This window comes from Phyllostomus hastatus, unplaced genomic scaffold (assembly GCF_019186645.2).
Source record: "Phyllostomus hastatus isolate PE091 unplaced genomic scaffold, TTU_PhHast_1.1 phas_scaffold_555, whole genome shotgun sequence".
Taxonomy (NCBI): Eukaryota; Metazoa; Chordata; class Mammalia; order Chiroptera; family Phyllostomidae; genus Phyllostomus; species Phyllostomus hastatus.
Window position 1 is genome coordinate 12072747 of NW_025334036.1, and position 19978 is coordinate 12092724.

General features: G+C 53.5%; 1 protein-coding gene across 1 annotated transcript in view; it reads left to right on the top strand.

Annotated features, from left to right (window-relative positions):
• The window catches only part of CHRNA7 (cholinergic receptor nicotinic alpha 7 subunit), a 66167-nt gene that overhangs the window by 23344 nt on the left and 22845 nt on the right, over positions 1–19978 (top strand). Inside the window, exons 3-4 of the mRNA XM_045824980.1 lie at positions 7522–7566; positions 16397–16506. Of these exons, the coding sequence (XP_045680936.1) occupies positions 7522–7566; positions 16397–16506 (155 nt within the window). The remainder of the gene's footprint in view (positions 1–7521; positions 7567–16396; positions 16507–19978) is intronic.

The window sequence follows — 19978 nt, forward strand, 5'->3', positions numbered from 1 at the left end:
CAAAAGGTGACCTGCGGGGAGGAAATAAAAAGGTGTTACACCCTGGCCTAAATTTTGAAAATTCCTCAAGTGTTCTAGAGATGTAGCGGGTTAGCTTCAGTATAAAAATAGAGGAACCCTGATTGGTGTGGCTCAGTGGGCTGGGCATCGTCCTGTAAAACAAAAGGTTGCCGGTTCGATGCCCAGTCAGGGCACCTGCCTGGGTTGCAGGTTTGGTCACTGGTTGGGGTATGTGCGAGAGGAGAGCGATCGATGTTTCTCTCTCACATCAATGTTTCTCTCCCTCTCTTTCTCCCTTCCTTCCCCCTCCCTAAAAGTAAATAAAAATAAAATCTTAAAAAAAAAAAACCAGAAGACAAGAGCCCATGATCACTTTGGACAGTTCTAGAAGCAGACGTTTTTAAGGACCATAGTCCATGCCTCGGGGGTGTTCTTAGGAGCAGCATCTATATATAGCGCCAGGCTCTTCAGGGTACTGGGTTTTAAAGGGTGCGAGCAGAATACATTTCCTCTTCTGTTGGTGCTTGACAGCACCGTTAGAAATATATATATAATATATATATATATATATATATATATATATATATATATCTTTACAGTTCAGCTTTGTCCAAGAACCTTCGGAGGGAAAGCATGAAATCCCTCCACGAAGCTCTCCTCCAAGGCGGACAGCTGCCGGACAGAGGGCAGCTTCTGGAGCTTGAAGGACGTCAGGGTCACACAGTCTTTTGGGAAGGATTCTCATTTGCACATCATACATCACAGAATAGCCACTGCCTCCCTAAGAACATAAAATGTGGACATCCAAACATTTACCTTCTAAAGCTGGGTTTCAGTGAGCACGAAAGCAGCGCTATTATGGGCAACGTCTAAAGACGGGCTGTTCGAGGGGAGTGAAGTCCCCCATGTGGGCCAACTCTCCAAGTCTTTTGTATATATATTTTTTGTATTGGAGGAACTTGTTTGTGCAAATTAAGAGGTGAAGAACTTTACTACAGTTTAGGCACTTAAAAATTTTTTTTAAGTTTCATCCAAGGATACGTTTATTGATTTAGAGAGAGAGGAAGGGGTGGGCAGAGAGAGAGAAAGAGAGAGGGAGAGAGAAACACCGATGTGAGAGAGAGACATCAATTGGTTGCTTCCTGTATGTGCCCCAACTGGGGATTGAACCTGCAACCCAGGCATGTGCCCTGACTGGGAATCGAACCCACAACCTGACGGTGTATGGGACGATGCTCCAACCAAATAAGCCATCCAGCCAGGGTATTAGACACATTTCACTGCCTTACCCATGCAATCCCTGCATCGTTCTGGGGCGATGGCGAGCGCCCTGTTTTCATACATGAGTCTCAGAGAAGCTCGATAGCCCCAAGTCCACAGCTCCTGAGTAGCAGAGCGTAGGACTGTAACTTATTAACAGTGACAACAAGCTCATGTTATGTTAACATATATAATGTTGTAGGAAAATTAACTCCATTTCCCCAAGCACAGCGCACTTCTTGAGAAGGCTGGCATTGTTGTATATTTTCGAAAATCTCTTTAGTGCTGAGCTTCATAGAAGTCAGCTGGGTTTTCTCATCTACTTCTGTATCCACTCTGCTCCTGGCACCACGCGTCCTGTGGCCTCACAAAGCCCCACCAAATGCCCGTAAGGGATCGCTCTCTTTTTTTTTAAGATTTTATTTATTTATTTATTTTAGAGAGGGAAGGGAGGGAGAAAGAGAGAGAGAAACATCAATGTGCAGTTGCTGGGGGTCATGGCCTGCAACCCAGGCATGTGCCCTGACTGGGAATCGAACCTGCGACACTTTGGTTCGCAGCCGGTCCATAAGGGATCTCTTGAAAGTGACTTGTGACTTCTTACCATGACGCAAAATATCATGGTAACTTGGAAGCTCCCTTCCCCGGGCTATAGTTTGAGGACCTCTGTGCTATACACATACCAAAGGGAACCATTTCCTGTTGTCATCACCAAAGGGGTCGCTGTTGTGGCGTGAGGCACGGCGGGGGCTGGTGGCTCGCACACCGGTGTGCAGTTGGACGGGTCAGGGGTTGCCAAGTGACCCAGGGACGGGAGCTTGGCTGGTTTTACCACCGTCTTTAAGCCACCCCCTACGGTCCTGATGATGAAGGTGATGTAAGCTCCCTGCAGCAGAGACACGTAGGGTTCAATGTGGAGCTCGCTCAGGGTTCCCGTTACTGAATGAGAATGATGGCGGTAGCGATTGCTGGCTGTCCGCGCGTGCGCGACAGTCAGAAAAATGCGCTCTATTGAAAGGCGAGCCAAGCTACTTTCAGATTATCACTGACTGTCATCTTCGGCGGTGGAAAGCACGTGCTTGTTCATCTTTCGCCCATTTTTTCCCTGTTGGATTGCCTGCCTTTGCCCTATTGATTGGTCCGAGTTGGTTTCCTATTCTGGATATGAATTTTTTTTGTCAGACTTGCTATCTCGCTGACTCAGGGAAAATCAAACTCGGAACTTATTATTCTGCAGAACTGGGGCAGAGATACGATCGGTGGAAAGAGTAAATGAGATGGGAGAAGTAATTCTTGTTATAAACCACAGAGCGCCATGCAAATGGGAAGTCATATTACCCAGCTATTTTCTGTGCAAACAAGAATGTAGACACAGTGAGATCTATTGTTATCTGTTTTTTTCAACATCTCCATGAAAGCAGAGAAAAAGCATTGGAGCTTTGCAAAATAGGGTGCGATAGTGCTGCCTTATAACTTCAGAAAGTCTAATGGTATAAAAATGCAAGGTAGCCCATTACACATGATTGGACTTGGACTTGAAAGCCAATACCTGACTGTCCCAGGAGACTGATTTTCAAAAGCTACTTAAATCCAAGTGTAATTTTTTAAAAGCCACTTGATTGAGACAGCGTGGATGTACAGAAAGCAATACATATTTAATGAGTCTCATGAGTTTGGAAATGAGATCTACCTGCAAAACCCTCACCACAAGCAAGGCCGTTAACATAGCCCCTGCCTCCCGAAGTTTCCCCTGCTGTCTTTATTTATTTTACATTATTATTGCTATGAAAAGAGCACTTAACCTAAGCTCTCCCCTCTTAGAAAATTTTAAAGGTGGCCACTGTCGTCTCCTTGCTGCATAGAGGACCTCTGTTCATCTTCCAGAACTGGAACTCCCTACCCTCGGACCGATGCCTCCCGTTCCCCCCTCCCCCACCCTGGTGACCCCACCCTCCTCTCTGCTCCTACGACACGGGTTACTTCAGATGGCTCGGATTCCTGGAATCACATATATTTGTCTTTTTGCGTCTGGCTGATGTCCTTTACACAGAGTGCTCCAGGTGTATCCATGCTGCCACAAATCACAGTTTCCTTTTTCTTCTTTTTTTTTTTTAAGGCTTAGTAACATTCTGAAGTGCTCAGGTTCAAAACCAAACACGAGGCATCAGGCTGGTTGACTTTGGGGGTGTTTTGCCACTCGGGCCCCCTGTGTTTCCCTGGCACACGGGTCGTGCCCCCTCCTGTGTGGTCCCAGGGACACGAAGGGGGTGGGTCTTGCGGAAGAGCTATGCGAGCGCACGCACGCACGTGTGTGTGTGTGTGTGTGTGTGTGTGTGTGAAACCACACAGGGCCAGCCTCTGGCCTCCGCCTCTCCCACTCTAGAAGGAGTTTGGGGAAACTGCTCTCTCCCTGTTTCTGGGAAAACAAAAATGCACAGAAACTGAGGGAGGGCCTGAGGATTGGAGAGCTGGGACGGGCCCGGAGGGTCTTCTGCCAGCCTGGGCTCCACCCCATGCCGCCCTCCTGGGATGGGACAGGCCAGGCGGTGGCCTGAGGGCCTGGAATCACTGAAGCCCACGCCCGGATCCTGCTGCTCAGGAGGCCCGCCTGGCGGTTATTTATTCCGTACTCTCGGCCGGGATTGGAAAGTTCGCCAGCGTTTGCCCAGCGTGTCATCCATCTTGTGAGGGAAGAAGCTATTAAATCCGACTCCATCAGCTGCTTCAGGATTTCAGACAAGCTCAAGTGCAGCACATGAGCCTGGCGGCTTTGGAGCCGGCAGAGGTTAATTGGAGGAGAGAGAAGGGAGCTTCCCTCCTGGGCGAGAAGCCGGATTTTATCCCTAAACAGACTCTGGGCAATGGGGGTGGGAGGGAACCCCTCCACAAACTGCCTTCTGCCTGTGGCCGGAGGGACATCTGGAACTTCAGAGCCATCTATCTGCCATCTTCCTAAAGCAAAGGCTGGGTCCTCGGCTTCCCCCTCCCTTCCGAGCATGCAGAGACATGCAAACCCTGAGGCTCCGCCGTCGAATGCAGAGCTGAACTTGTGTCTCAGGGCCCCTTACAGAAGACTCGCTCAGGAAGCAGGGCACAGTGGGTGCTGAGGGTGCAGGAAGGAAGGGCAGGGGGCCGAGGGTGGCCATGGGCACTCTGGTGTGGGAGCCCCGGCGCAGGCGGATGTTGGGGCACTCAGTCCCCTGGGCTGCAGCGTCGGCGGGGCAGGTGGCTGTCCTGTGTGTCGACAGCCCCAGTGCTGGTTGTCAGGTCCTTTCTGAAGTGGGCAGGACTGTTGTTGGGCAGGATGGGCCTTCTGCTCGTCACACTGAGCACCACCTCCCCCAGGGCCTCCCCTCCTGCTCCCGGTTCTGGGGCTGGAAGTCCTGCCAGGGACCCTGGGGAGTCAGGAGGCAGCCCCCACTGGTGCTGCCCACCTCACCCTGGCCCTGAGCAGGAGGAAGGAAGGACTGAAGGGGGGGTGTGGGGCAGGGCAGGCCCGAGGGCAAGGTCAGCAGGGAGGTCGCTAAGGACACGTGGCAGGCATGGCAGGTGTAAGGACCGCAGCCTTTCAGGTTTCAGGGTCACGGGGCGTGCGAGTTAAGGCTCATCCTGAAGACCCTGCCCCTGGTCCTTCTGGGCACAGCCCGTCTGCCTGTCGTCTCCTCCGAAGGTGCCCTGTTCCTGTCCTCTGTGTCCACTGTTTGAGATTCTAGTGTATCAGTGCTGAATTGTGTAATTCTCCCCCCACCCCCATAAGCTCAAGAGCAGGACCTATTTGGTTCCCACGGTATCTGTCACGGTGGCCTAATGCCTCGAAGAGGAAGTGCCCCCTAAACATTCATTGAGTGAGTGAGTGAGTGAGTGAGTGAATGAACAGCTGGCTGGGCTACGGCTTGTGGAAAGGGCTTGCGAGTTGCCTTTAGACACGACTGCCCAAGCTGCGCAGGTGGAGGGCAGAGCGCCCCCTTCTGGAGCTGAGTAAGGTCGGATTGTGCGCAGGGGCTCCGTCAGCTCAGGAAGCTGCAGCGACAATTCCACCCACGGAGCCCCGAAACAGGGCACGTCTCTCTCCCACATCTGGAGCCTGCAAGTCCGAGACCAAGGGGCTGGCAGGTGTGGCGTCCAGTGAGGACCTGCTTCTGGGTTCAGGGACAGTGGTCTGTCTGCTCACTGGCTCGTCACCTGGTGGGAGGAGTTAGGGGCGGCCTGGGTCCCGTTGATAAGGGCGCTAATCCCCGCCGTGGGGGCTGCACCCCGTGACTCAAGCACCTTTCAAAGGCCTTGTCTCTTAAACCCTCCCAGTGGGGGGTAAGTTTCAACATAAGAAATGGAGGGGGAGGGGACACTGCCATGGGGGGTGGGAAGGATGGAGTGGGACATCCCCGTTGTGGGGCAGTCCTGGACGGGGAGGGGAGGACACCCAGGCCGGTTCCGCACACGGCAGCCCCTCGGCTCCTCCTGCCGGCGCATCCTCCCGAGTCTCGCCTACCTGGCACCGCGACGCGCTCAGACAGTGGCTGCCTGCGGCCTTGTGTTGATTACAGTTCACAGCACCGCACCGGGTCCCTTGCCGCCGCGCTCCGCAGAAACCCCGTCTCGCTGTAATGAGGTTTCCGTGAGATGCTGGAAAGAAGAAAGCCTTTTAATTAGATTGGTAGGAGTCGAAGTCCCAAACCACAGAAGCCTTTCTCGGAGAAGATGAAGATACCAATGCAATTAAAAGAAAATGAGCCACCTTGGTGGAACACAGTGGCTAATTTTAAGTCCATTAAAAACAACTCCTTCATAAATCGCGGCAACAGATGCATGTCCTAAAACAGAGCCTCGGCGCTTTCAAGTTAATGTTGGAGATGGGGGTGGTCCCAGAGAACTCTGCCATTCAAATGCACGGCTCCGTGGGGGTCGTTTGCTCCGTGGAGAATGGAGAAAGGTTGTCTCCACAGCTTTTTCCATCAAAAACCTTGGCGTGTGCTATTTTGCAAAATGAGATTTTTTTTCCCCCTGTAATTAAATTGGCAGCTTCTTCTAGACACAGCCCCTGACCTGGGATTCCCCCCCGGGCTTCATTCCCTGTCCATCCACAGGCCGCCTAGCCTCTCTGCAGAAGTCACCCTCCCCCCAGGACTCCCCAAGTCTCACCTCTCAAAGGTGCCCGGGGTGTGAGCATCTGGGGCAGGGGCACTGAGGCGTCCAAGTCTCTGCCAGCCCCTTACACAGCCAGCACATTTTTTTTTTTAATGAGAAGCCGCATCCATTTCTCATTTGCATCCCTGTGGTCTTGCCGCGCCCCCGCAGATGCCGCATTCTTTCTGCCCCAGCGCTGCACTGCGTCTGTGAGTGCCCCGGGTGGACCGCGCCAGGCACTTCCTGTTGGAAGGGTTCACGGTCTCAGCCCCTGGGCCTGTCTGCCCGGGATCACTCATCAGCACTTTCTCCTGCAGAGGGTGGAGGTTGCTAATTTGCAGAGCCCTTCAGGGGGGAACTGAGCAATAAATACTGCAGGACCTGCTCTCACCACTCTCACTGTGGCGGGAAACTTGCTCGTCTGTCTCCGCTGGTGCTGGCTTTTGCTCAGCCATGGACTTGGCGGGCCACGAAGTGCCATTATAGTTGGCAAGGCCAATCGGTGTGGAGTATCTTTTTCAGGTGCCCTGTGCTGGGGCAAAGCCATAGCGGGTACACTGGTTGGTGCCCCTCTGCCACACGCACAGGCAGCTGGAAACGTCGGAAGAGGGGCCCACCCCACGTCTCCTTTCTGACCTCGCCTGGGCGGGGTTTACCTCGCAGGTGTGTGACAAGGGCCACGCATGCTGCCTGGGAGATAAAAGATGAGAGGGAAGGAGGCAGATCCCCAGGGACCAGGACAAACGTGGGCCACACAGCCCTTGGGACAGCAGCGGTCACAGCTCACTATCAGACCCCGGGGAGGGCGGTGTAAAATATTTATATTCCTTTTAAACTCTATACATCCTGGTAATACACTTGACTTCAAAAAATGGGACTTTGCACCCAACCTAATTTTTTACAGTATAAGAGATGGTGCGGTGACAGGGTTTTAATTTTCTGTTTTATGCTTTCCAGCCTTTTGTAAGTGCTCTATCGTAAATGTGTATGACCTCAGAATGCGGAGAGAAGCTTCACTGTGAGCGCGACGCTGCTCGAGGTTGCTTGGGAGGGCTTGGTGCATTCTAATTCCTACACGTTCCCGCAGTCTCAATCCGCAGGCACCCTAGTTACCGCTCTTGTCTTTTTCTTTTCAAGGACGAGAAGAACCAAGTTCTAACCACCAACATCTGGCTGCAGATGGTAAGTTGAGACCATGGCTGTCCCCGCCCATGGATGTCCCCGTGCTTGCTTCTGGGGGTGCTAGTGTGTGAATTGTAGCGAAAGCGGCGGACCTGGGAGAACTGCCAGCACTGGCTGTGGTCCCTGACTGCGCATGTGCGGACCGTGAAGTCCCAGGTCCCGCCTTTGCGGGAGCGCACTGCGTTCCGCAAGGCTCCAGTCACGCCTGCAGTTCGTGACAGGGTGACCTGGGAACATTTCAAAAGCACTTCATGCGAGACAAGTCAAACGACTCAGGTTTGCAGGGAGGTGCCCGCACCTGCGTCGTCACTGGTCCCCAGGACTCCGGAGTGCGTGCCTCCCTCCGCACGCCCCACCCGTCCAGGGACGTACTTGAACCCAGAGCTCTCCTCACTCCCTGCGCGTGTGACCCTCGCGAGATTTTGAAGGGCTACATTCTCCCACGCGTGGGTTTTCAGTGTGACATCTAAAATTCCAACCTAAAATGGATCAGTTGCAAATGATGCCGCTTCCATCAAATTGTAAATATCGAGATTTAAAAATAAGATTGTTAGGCTCTATGTTGAATGGAATCGAAGCAGCACATAATTTGATATCCATAGCAGTCACCCAAAAACACAAACAAGCCATTCTGGAGCGGTCAGATCGTTTACGTGGTGTCTTTTTGTCTTTGTGCTGTTCTAGTCCACTTTGCATACCAAATTTTATCCTACTGTGATAGGATGTTGTGTTGGAAAGTCTTTTATTAATCACCCTGTCTTGGTTCTCTCCAATGTAAATATTTGCATAAAAGTATTCCTTCAAAAAATAAGTACGAAAAGTTTTTCTTCAGAATTAATTTAGGATCATGAATTTTGGTACAAAATTCATCAAGGTGACACTAATTACAAATTTTAGTAAGTAATTATTAAACAAAGAACTGGAAATTCATTGCCTTACCAAGGATGAAACTTTGTTCTTGGCTCATTTACATATTTATAGACGGCTGTTTTTTATTACTAGAATTGAGACATCGATACAGACTCCACCCACTGTATCACTTTTAAAAACAGATGCAGTGATATGCGTAGACAGTTCAGAATGACAGGCACTTTGTCACAGCCGTGTTGTTCAATTCCTCGAGCTTCTTCCACACGACAGGCCAAATATTACACACCGTAGTTTCCCTCAAGGTGCACCACCAGCTGACAACGTGATGAGTTTTTCCTTTAATGGTGTTGAAAGCCAAGAATTAAAACACACCTGATCTTTGAAAGTGTTTGTCGCCCAGGTTTTAGCGTCATCCACACAGTGCTCTGAGCTGACCCTTTGGATCTCGGGTCATGTCAGGGGGTGAGAGCAGAGCTAAGGGAAGTGGGAGAGGCAGGCGCCCAGGCAAAGGGGTTCCCAGGGGCCTTCTTGGGCAGGCGAGGTTTAGCGGCAGTGCAAGTGGGAGTTGATGTGAGGAAAACGAATCCACTGCTGTGTGTCCCGGGGCACGCTTGGCTGTGCATGAGGCCCCTCGCACAGCCTACCTGTGATGAGCGAAGCAGAAATCTCTGAGCATTTCCCCCCGAAGGATTGAAAGCAGAACTCCTCAGCGAGCAGGCCCTGCCCTCACACCTGTGCCCACCCACTGGACCCTCTCTCCTCGAGCCCTGGGTGCAGGGCCTGTGCTCCCGGGACGAAGTCCCACCTCCCGGCCACTGCAGAGAGCCTTGCAGTAGATGGCATCTCTATTGCCTCTCACATCATCATAGGGTGTGTGGGCCCTTCTGCTTAGCAAGCAGACACATCCCAGTGTGGCCCCCAGGGCCCCCCGAGACTCCCTGGTCTCCTCCTCTTCTTTTCTTTTTAAGATTTTTTAAATTTATTTATTTTTAGAGAGGGAAGGGAGAGAGAAAGAGAGAGAGAGAAACATCAATGTGCGGTTGCTGGGGGCCGTGGCCTGCAACCCAGACATGTACCCTGACTGGGAATTGAACCTGCAACACTTTGGTTCGCAGCCCGTGCTCAATCCACTGAGCTACGCCAGCCAGGGTCCTCCTCTTCTTATAGGTCCCTCCAAGCAGTGTCCCCCAGTGCCTCCATCCTGTCCCCTTGCATCCTCAGGAAGCCCACCCTTCTCTGGCTCTGGGTGAGCCAATCACTGATCCTCAGGTTACTAAATGCTCTTAGTAGTTTTTTTTCCCCACAAGTTTTTAATGAGAATTTTCAGGCACGCAGGAAAGTTGAACCTCCAGTGAGCACCCGTACACGAGCCTCCTGGACTCTATAGTTATTTAGCATTTTACTACGATGACTTTATCGCACATCTAGACAGCTATTCATCTTTCTATTGATCTAGCTTATTTTTAAGTGCAGCACCAAGTAGAAGAGCGAACATCAGTGTCCTTTCACCCATGGACTTCATGCAGATCTTAGAGTTTATATAGATTTTTTTTTCTTTCAAGGGTAAATCCGCATACAATGCAATGCACAAATCCTAAGGGTCCCCCAGTCGTGCATTGCCCGGAATGCCTTCAGCTCAGCAGCTCCACCTCTGGCAGGAAGCAGAACTACACCACGCTGCCAGCTGATACCTAGTGCCCCTTGCCGCCAATTCCTGCCCCCTGCCTCGGGGTAGAACCCCACTGTTGGACTTTCTGGGCCTTCCAGGGATTGGTTTTTCCCTTTACCTTCCTGAACTTCTCAGGAGCGTGTGGAGGAGCTGACTGTTTTCCATTCCTTGAAATCCTTCTTCGCTTGGTGTGCAGGCACCTGTCCGTTAGGTTTTCCTCGTAACTCACCGGCCACTCCCACTGAACTAGAGCGACAGCAAGCGTCTGCTGTCTCCTGGTCTCCTTCCAGCCACTCATCCCTCCGGGAGCTGGAGGATCCACGCTCCTGGCTGGAAGCCACACCTGTGAGGTGATGCCCTCCGGCGCCTCCCGGCTGTGCCCGCGAGGCTGTTAAACTCCAGATGGCACACCTGCCCCCCTGCGGCCCTCTCGGTCAGGATGATTGGGGACCCCACACACCTGTTGGCTCAGATCAAAAGCCTCAGGGCCACCCACGGCTCTTATCTTTCTCCCCCACGTACAATCTGGCATTAAATTCCAGCAGCTCCATCTTCAAAACAGACCCAGGGGCCAAACATTGAGCATCACCTTGTTGCTTCCACCCTGTCTACGCCAGCATTTGCTCTCACTGACGCTGTCTCAGAGCCTCCGAGCCCGGCCTCTGGGTCGGCCCTTCCCTCCCCCATCGGTGGCGCCTCTTCTCCACAGAGCCGCCAGTGCGATCCTAGTGAGAGAAGATGGAGGCTCAGCCCTCCAGGGGCTCCTGGCTCACTCTGAGGCGAAGGAGATGAAGGCCTTCAAGGGGCTCTGGACCCCCAGCCTGCCCAGCCCCTGCTGCCTCTCCAGCACCTCCCTCCTGACGTCCTGAGTGCCTCGCCCACGCGCATGCCCCCCTCAGGGCTCCTGCCCCTCCCCACCCTGCCCGGAAGGCTCCTCCCCCAAGAACCCCTCGCTTTCCTCCCTCACTTTTTTCTACAGTCTCTTCCTAGAGATCGCTTCTCGGTCAGGTCCTCCCTGAGCTCCTAGTTGCTGTCCCAAACCCTCCCTGCTCACTGCCAGCGCACTCTGTCTAATCTCCTTAGTCGGCTTGGGCTGCTGGCACAAAATGCCCTTAACTGGGTGGCTTATCAACAACAGACGTTTACTTCTCCTGGTTTTGGGTGCTGGCGGTCCAAGGTCATGATCAGATAGACACCATTCTGCAGTGGCCTCCCATGGTGGGAAAAGTGAGCAAGTTCCACGGCCTCTTCTTAAAAGGGCACGAATCTCCTTCCTGGGGCCCCACCCTCATGTTCTATTCGCTCCCATAGGCCCCACTCCCAGTCCCATCACACTGGGTTTCAACACGGAGATTTCAGGGTGAGACAGACATGCAACCCACAGCACCCCGCTCCCTTTTGTCTCCAAAACACTCGTCACCGCGTGACAACCTTTTAATCATTTACTTGTCGGTGGGCTCTGAGTGCCCCTCCCCCACCGGAAGGAGCGCTTCCGGAGGGCTGGGGCTCCGCCTGGATTTGGTCGCTGCTCTCCTGCGCTCGGAGCCCGCTGCAGACCCTGAACACCTTCTGTGTGACAAACGAATGAAACAGAAAACTCGAGGTGAACCGAGGAGGGGCTAAGACATGGTGATACAAAATAAAGGCCACCCCCGAATAATATTTGACCCCTGAAGTATAAGATAAAGCCCCCAGAATTTTGGGGGCGGGGCAAGGGAAACCCTTCCTTACTCATACGAAGCTGCACCTTTCCTGTCTCCTCCGAACTACGGAGCCAATGTTGACATTGAGAGACGCACCGTGTGCTCATGGCGTATGGGGTCAAGGCCAGGCCTGTCCATTCCTCGCCCCCCACCCCATATTTCTCAGTCCTCAGGAAGTGGCTGCTCTTCAGCAACACAAAGGTTTGGCAATTTTTTTTGAAGGGTGTTGATTTCTAGGAGAAAACTATAACTATTATCATGTACTGTTTCGAGTTCAGCTGCTCCATAAATAAACATCCTTGTTTCGGAAGATCCACCAGAGACCTGTAAATCTCCTCCGGGCGTAGCTTCGGTCTAATTAGGTCTTGTACTTGCAGAAGCATCCCCCGCTTCAATTGTTTCAGGACTCGCCTCTTTAATCTCAGGTACTTATTCCACTCATCTTTCTGAGCTCCTGCTTGGGAGGCAATGCCGTAGATCACGTGAGGGGACCCAAGGATGGATGAAACCCGGTTTCTCCTTCCAAGCCGTTTTGCAGGCAGGCTGTGTCATTTACAGCCTAAAGGAAGGTTAAATGTCCAGTTACTCCCTGAAGGGGCCAGGAGAGGTGGAGTGGGCAGCGGGGTTCACAGCGATGAACCCCGTGGCATTGCTCACTAGCGCCTGTTCCTAGGTGCGCACCCTATGGACCTTATGCCAGGTGCCTTTAGGGCACATGTGACACATTCCCCTGGGAAGCCGCCTCTGCATCTCTTGTGGCCACTGTGACAGCAACTCCCAGCTCAGTTCGAAGGAATCGCAACTACCTGGGGTTTAGAAGGGACTTTAGTGGTCACCTAATCCAAACCTCGGTCCCGTTCAGCATTCCCACCTGGAAAGCTGTGTCCTGTCCACTGCGGCCACAGCCTGGACACGGGGGACTCAGACGTCACCAGGGCAGCCTTGGAAGCCGCCCCGGGACCATGGACAAGACAGCTGCCACTTGGTCCCTGCTCTTTGGGTTCTCTCCCTGGGGACCGGCCACCACAGCCAGCCTGGCTCACGGGCAGATGCAAGAGCAACTGCATATGGAAGGCTAGTGGGCTGGGGTCCCCAGGGAGGGCGGCCTTGTGGCCAGGACGAGGACAGAGCCCAGGAAACTGGGCCCCTGGAGTTTCGTGCCGCTGCACTCCTGTTCTGGAAATCCAAATCTGCACGGCCTCCCCGAGGTATCCCAGGTCAGCATTCTGCAAATGCTAGATTTTCCTATGTATTCAAAATGGAAGAAGCAGGAAGGTAAAAAGAAGAAGAAAGAAAGAAAGAAAAAGAAATACCATAAATTCTCGGTTTATTGATTTTGTTTGCCATCCTTGCCCTTGCCCTTGATTCTGTCTGACTTTCCGGTCACTCAGCCCGAAGGGGGAGAAAGCGGCTGATCTCTCTACTCACCTCTTCCCAGCTCTGGGAGGAATCGGTGGTGGATTTTCTCTGTGGATTAGTTCTATTGTTTCCGAAGCCTGTCAGGCGCAATCTGATTTAATCTGTGAGACGAAACGGCAGAGGCAGCTGAGCCACCCAGAGAGCCACATGCAATCTGTAAAAAAAAAATCTGTCTTCTCTTGCTTTGGAATTTCGACCACTCTTCCTGCTCTAGGTTTGCAATCCTTCTTATATAACTGTATTTTGCTGTGTATCATGCACACTTTTTCACCAAGTTTTTGAGGGAAAAATAAGGGCACACATTATGCATGGGTATAATGGTTACACATGCTGGGTAAGTAATCCCGTGTATTATACGCACAAAAACTGTGGGTGCACAATATACACGGCAAAACGCGCTATTCCCTATTTTTCACCTCCTCATTCTGACGATGCACCGAGTAGCATGCACATTGTAGCATTAGATCGTCAATCTAATCTAGATCATGTTGCTTTCTAAAGTGTTTCGGTTGGTTTCTGAATGATCGCTTCAGCCATTGTGCTGGGAGATAAGTGAGCTTAGGGCCACACTAGCAGCCCACAGTCAAGGGTGACGTTTCCATCACTCTGTCACACTGAGAGAAGACAAAGTTTGGGGGGTGGGCAGGAGCAGGAGGCCCCTCTCCACCTCTGACATCACAGCATTCACTGGGAGACAGATCAGAACATACATGTGTACATAGGTTTCCACAGCAAATGCGTGGTGCCTTCCACAGCAGCAACCCATTCTCTGATTTTCTGGACCCCGGCCAGGGGTCCATCCATGTGACTCTGCTCTGACACCATCTTCCTGGAGAGTGTCAGGTCTCAGCCATTAAGGGCTCAGTCCCTCAAGGCTGCCCCCACCCACTTCAGGTGCCAGCTGCAAATAGGGGCACCTGCTACCCATACTTCCACCCACCTGAGTTCAAGTTCAAAGTTCCCCGCCGCCGCCTCTCAGGGTCCATGTGCCTGCATCTGCTCTGGTCAACAGGAGTGGCGATCAGGCCAACATCCTGCATTGGGGCGGTCAAGGTCGCCCACGGGGCCAAGCAGGCAACGTGGCCAGATTTGGGCCCAAGGGTGCGTGCCACTGAGCAGGGGCAGAGGGGAGACAGGACATGTGAACCTGCTGGGGGGCGCCCTGCAGGTCAGATGAGGGGCCATCAGAACCACCTGTTCTCACTTTCTGGGGGCCCTAGGGCCCAGGTCAGCATGGAGGTGGTGGGGACAAGGGTGGGGCACCCCGGGGTGAGACAGGAGATCAGGGAAAGGGGTCGCAGGTGTGGAGCTAGGAGGGGCTCCTGCCGAGGGCAAGGGAGAGAGAAACGAGGAGGGGGCTGGGGCATCAGTGCTGGGAGGGAGCAGGCCGCCCCAGACACAGCACGGCTGGCACCCAGGCGTTCCTGCGAGACTACTTGAGCAAGACTGGCCCTTCTGGGTGCCAGCCTCCCCTCCCCCAACCACCCACCTCAGACTAGAGACATCAGCCAGGTGAGCCTCTGTCCAGGTGCCCAGGTGACACTTCAGCACACTAGACGTCGACACGTCCTCATTTGGGAAGGTGCGTGGCTATCAAATGACAAGACTCACCTGGCCGTCCCCTCTTGTCCGGTCAGGTAGCCCCAGGACTGGGACCTCTGTTCCGATGCTGGCCCGCCCTCCCTGGGGGACACGGGGGCCTCGGGGACATGCCCTAGCGCCCCATTGTACTGGCTCTAGGAGCGTGTTCCCCAAGCTCAACAGCTCTGAACAGTGGCATTTCCCCTCCTTGCTGTTGTTCTTGTAACTTTGCATCCAAGTCCTTGACTCTGAAATCAAACTGAAATTGGTGTGTGGTGGGGGTGTTCTGGGTCTCACTTAGTATAAATTGCATGCTTTGCTGCCGAGATTGGGATGTGTTTGCTTATTACGAGTCTCCCAGGCTCCTGCTGGGCAGGTGGCATCGCCTAACTTTCTATTATTCTTTTAAAGATTTAATTTATTTTTTTTAGAGAGAGGGGAAGGGAGAAAGAAAGAGGAGAGAATCATCGATGTACGAAAGATACATCGATCAGTTGCCTCTTGCACACGTCCCCAAACGGGAACCTGGCCTGCAGCCCAGGCATGTCCCCTGACTGGGAATCGAACCTGTGACCCTTTAGTTCTCAGGCCAGCACTCAACCACTGAGCCACAGCAGCCAGGACTCCCCTAACTTTCTAAATCTGAGAAAGTCTGAGCTCCAGAGCACATGTGGCCCTCGGGGGTCTGGGTATAGGATGGGGGCCTGCCCTGCTTATAAAGGCTACTGAGTCCACACCTGCCAGGCCTGGGAGACCCTGGCTGGGTGAAGCTGGTCATGAAAGCAACCTCAGGCTGGTCCCCCTTGAGCCATCCTTACATAGCGATTGGCCCAGATGGGGCTGGTGGGTGTGGTCTCAGGATAGCGGCGGCCCAGGCATTGGCTTTCCTCTGGCAAAGGTCACTCAAAATCCAATTTCAGGCCATCCCCAAGGAGTTGCTCTCCGTGTTTGTGTGTTTATGAATTTTTCCCAGTCCTTCCCCCCTACCCTGTGTCCTGACTCAGCATTTTCCCACCAAGGCCAAGAGTGTGCATTTGGGGGTCGTGGCATCAGAAGCGCTGGTCCTGCCTGAAGACAAGACTTCGAGCCCCCAAACAAGCCCTGTAGAAGTTTCTGGGATGTTTCCCTGCAGCTGCACCAAGTGTTGCATGGAAATAAATAGTCTGCGTTTTTTTCAGCCTGGTTCTTCTTTCCAACGGAAATAAATCAGTTTATTTTTACCAAGCGTCCTTATGGAAAACTTTGAAAGCAAAACACTTTATTCATTTGGCTAGAAAACACCCGTCTCTCGGGGAGGAGGGAATTGCTGGGGAGCACATGATGGACCGGAATTAACTTGCATGCTTCCCTCTGAACGTGGTCACAGTGACAGCGAGATCCGAAATGCGGTTTTTATGTCATTTGTGGTCGTTTGGGAAGGAAGGGATCATTTAATTCCCGGGGCCTTTATATTCTATAGCTAGCAACTCAATTATGTCAATAAATGTCTGGATCTCATTTTGGCTGGGCGCTTACGTAATAACCTCACGGAAGTGCTGTTAGCAGGCGAGGAAGCCAGGCGCTCTCAACGTGCTTGTTTGTTTGTCAGTCTTGGACAGATCACTATTTGCAGTGGAACACGTCGGAATACCCGGGCGTCAAGACCGTGCGCTTCCCAGACGGCCAGATTTGGAAGCCAGACATCCTCCTGTATAACAGGTAAGCACGCGGGACCAAAGAAGACGTGCTTTTACCCTTGCCTACGTTTCACGATCAAGCGCGATCTGAGTGCTTTGTAGATACGCCGATACATGGTCTATCCTTTGGGGCCATGGCTGCCCCGAACCGCCAGGCTCTGGAAGCGGCCTTTGAGAAGCAGCTCCGCCCCCTCCCCAGGGTCGTCTACCTGTGCATACAGGCTCACGCCCCGCAGCGCGCCGCCTCCCGCGGCCACGTCCCTGGGGCTGTGCGTCACGGATGCGCAGAGGTTTTTGTGCGTAGGGATGCTGAGGCATTTTCCCGTGGGGTGTTACTTTGCCCCTGGATGTCACTCACGGTCACAGCAGGACTGGTGCGTGGGAGGGGGCAGGACCGGAGGCTGCTGTCTGGACCCCGTGTCAGGGCACTTTGGGAGAGCCCCGAGCAAAGGGCGTGACCGTGACACCTCTGGCCGCCCTCGGACGCTCGTCCCTCGGCTGACAGAGAAAGGCAGAGCGTGGCTGTGTTTGACAGTCCTCCTGAGGTCAAGAAATGTGAGACTCGCCCGTCTCCCGGGGCGTCTGATTCGTGGGCCAGACGCTGCACAGGCAGGTACCCAGGTGGGGTAGAGTTTCCAGAAGCGTTAAAATCCTTTGCTGTGTCGCAGAGGGAATTCAGAGCGTCTCATCGCAGGAAGGTCTGTAATGGATAAACGGCGAAGTATTTTTAAAAAGAGAGAGCGAGTTCCTAACAATGACTGAGGCCTCTGGTCCTGCCTGGAAGGGAGGGAAACACTGTTCCTCTGTGACCGCCGGCCACTGCCCTCCGTGGTGGCAACGGCGATCCCCCGGGCCCTGGGACACACTCGTCCCACACGGACTGCTTCCAGGAGGCTGGCGGGTTCCCTTTCTGGTGCCGACTTCCGCTCTTCCTGTCCTTCCCTGCTGGCCATCGCGTTCCTCGTGAATCGGTGGGCCTGCCCCTGGAAGGCTGTTCCCCTCCGACTTGCTGTTACTCTCCCGCTTCTTAAATTAGTTCAGCTGCGTCTCAGGCAGAGGCCCCTAGGGACCGGGCGAGGTGCGTGACCCCCTGTGACCACAGCCTGGGTGACTTAAACAACAACAATATATTTTCTCACAGAAATTCATTTTCTCGTGGAGGCTGAAAGTCCAAGGTCAAGGTGTCGGCAGGGGTGGCTTCTCCTGAGTCTGCCTGAGCCTCTTCCACGTGGAGCGTGCGTCTCCCAGCGTGGTGGCTGGTGCACCCCGAGGAGACACGGGGGCTGCCGGGCCCCTTAGAGACTCAGCTGAGGAACTCTCACTGTGTGCAGCACGTGCTGGTCTCCAGCTCCGCCTGGATCAAGGGAGAAAGTGACCCCCAATTCCCCGGGGTGCTCAGGGAGGGGGGTATATGAACGCATGTTCTGTAGGAGACCAGCCACCCCCTGCTAAGCAAAGGAAAATAGCAGAACAGGGAAGCAGGTGAAAGATTTTCAGGGAGGGGTGGGGAGTAAGGTCCAAAACAGGCATTGACCGCAGGTTCTCGAATGACAGCGTGCTTTCCATTCAGCACAGTGCCGTCACAGCACTGACGGAATGCTCTGGGATCTCAACTCTTGTGTGTATCGATCAGCCTGTGGCAAAATGGGTTTCATTATTCGGTCCCCTTCCGGTTGCAGAACCTATGGAGGGCGTTAAGTGAGGACTTACTGAGCAGCATAACGAAGGGAGTGGCTGAAAGGTGCAGTCAGCTAAATGCATCGGATGAAGCCTGTAGGAGGGCCCTGGCTGGGTGGCTCTGTTGGTTGGAGCACCGTCCCATACACCAAAAGGTTGCAGGTTTGCAGGTTCTTGGGTTCAATCCCTGGTCAGGGCACATACCTAAGGTTGCAGGTTCCATCCCCGGGTCGAGGTGCGGATGGGAGGCAACGGCTGGATGTTTGCCTGTCACATTGATGTCTCTCTCTCTCAAACTCTCCACACTGATGTCTCTCTCTCTCTCTCTCTCTCAAACTCTTTCTCAAACCAATTAAAAAGGTGAAGACTAAAAAAAATAAAGCCATAGGAAGTCAAATACAGTCATCTGCTGACCCCCTGACCCCCTGTCAGCCATCCACCAGCCAGATGCTTGGTGCCTGACCCCTGCACCACACCCCTCCCCACCACACACTCACATGCCACACACCCACACATCTGTCTGGTCTCCCCTCCTGTTGCCTGGTCTCCCCTTCTGCCGCGCCCATGTCACACGCCTCCAGCTCAACACCCCCCCAATCCGACACCCCCCGTCCCACCCAGCGCCCCAGGCGTGTCTCTCTGTCACACACTGTCATAGGAAAACCTGTCTCCCCACAGCACGTCAGGTCTGTCACCTCTCCTGGACACTGAAAGCATGCTCAATAAATATTTGTGTGCAGATGAGATGGCAGGGGCTAGGTCCCTGTGACAACGGCAGAGCTAGAGGAAGAGAAAGACAGAATCAGAAACTGGGACTGACTCCAAAGATGGGCACAGGAAGGACCCAAACCAGCTTGGATTTAATGAGGCCCTGACCTTCCGATGCTCTGTTGTTGGGGACTTGGAGAAATGAGCTTAATCCTTTTCGCCAGGTGCCAGGCACTCGCTGATACACACCCCCCGCCGCAACCCCCCCCAACTGCAGCCTCGCCTCACGTGATGTCTGGTTAATGTGTGTGCGTTGGGGGGGGGGCTTCCCCTGAGGAGGGGCCGTGCCATCGCTTGGGGTCGCCGTGGCTGTGAAAGGAGCCCTGGGTCGGTGCAGGCGAAGCGTCGCTGCACGCCCATCACTTGGCTCGCTCTGCTCCAGTTGGATGCAGGAGTCCCAGCCTGAGCCGCTAAATGGCTGGTGAGGTGTATCAATAATACATTTTCCCTGCTCGGAGCAGGCTGGGTGTCTGCAAACCAGCCGCGTCTGCGTCAGCCCTGGGACGGGCTGCTTTATCTCCCTGATGGGTGGGGAGCAGGGCTCGGCGTCGCCAGCCAGCCAGCAGGCCGGGGCAGGGCACTCGACGAGAAGATGAGCACGGAGAAAGACCGGCCTGCCGGGCACTGACCCCGCTGACCTCGGGAGCGTCTTGCTTGCTTCATTCACTTTACTTTAAGCCTGAGCTTTGGGGATTTTTCTGAACACCATCAGGCCCCAAATGAGGGGCAATTCTGGATGGCTTGTCACTCACGGCTTTCCCCTTTGGGCAGAATGAAGGCCTCGCTGGCATCGGTAGTCAGACAGCCTGAAGCAGGCCATCTCGGCTGCCCCTGTGCTGTGCAGCCTCGGGCAGCTGCCCCTGCCTCTCTGGGCTTCTCTGTTCTTGAGCCACTCAGGCAGAAAATCCCATAATCAAACAACAGTGTTGGTTGATCTTTGTTGGTGAATGTATTGAAGATGCTTTTGTTGCCTCTGCATTTTAGGACACTGTGGGGTGTAAACCATTCTTTTCTTTCTTTCTCTTTTCAATCCTCACCCAAAGATACAT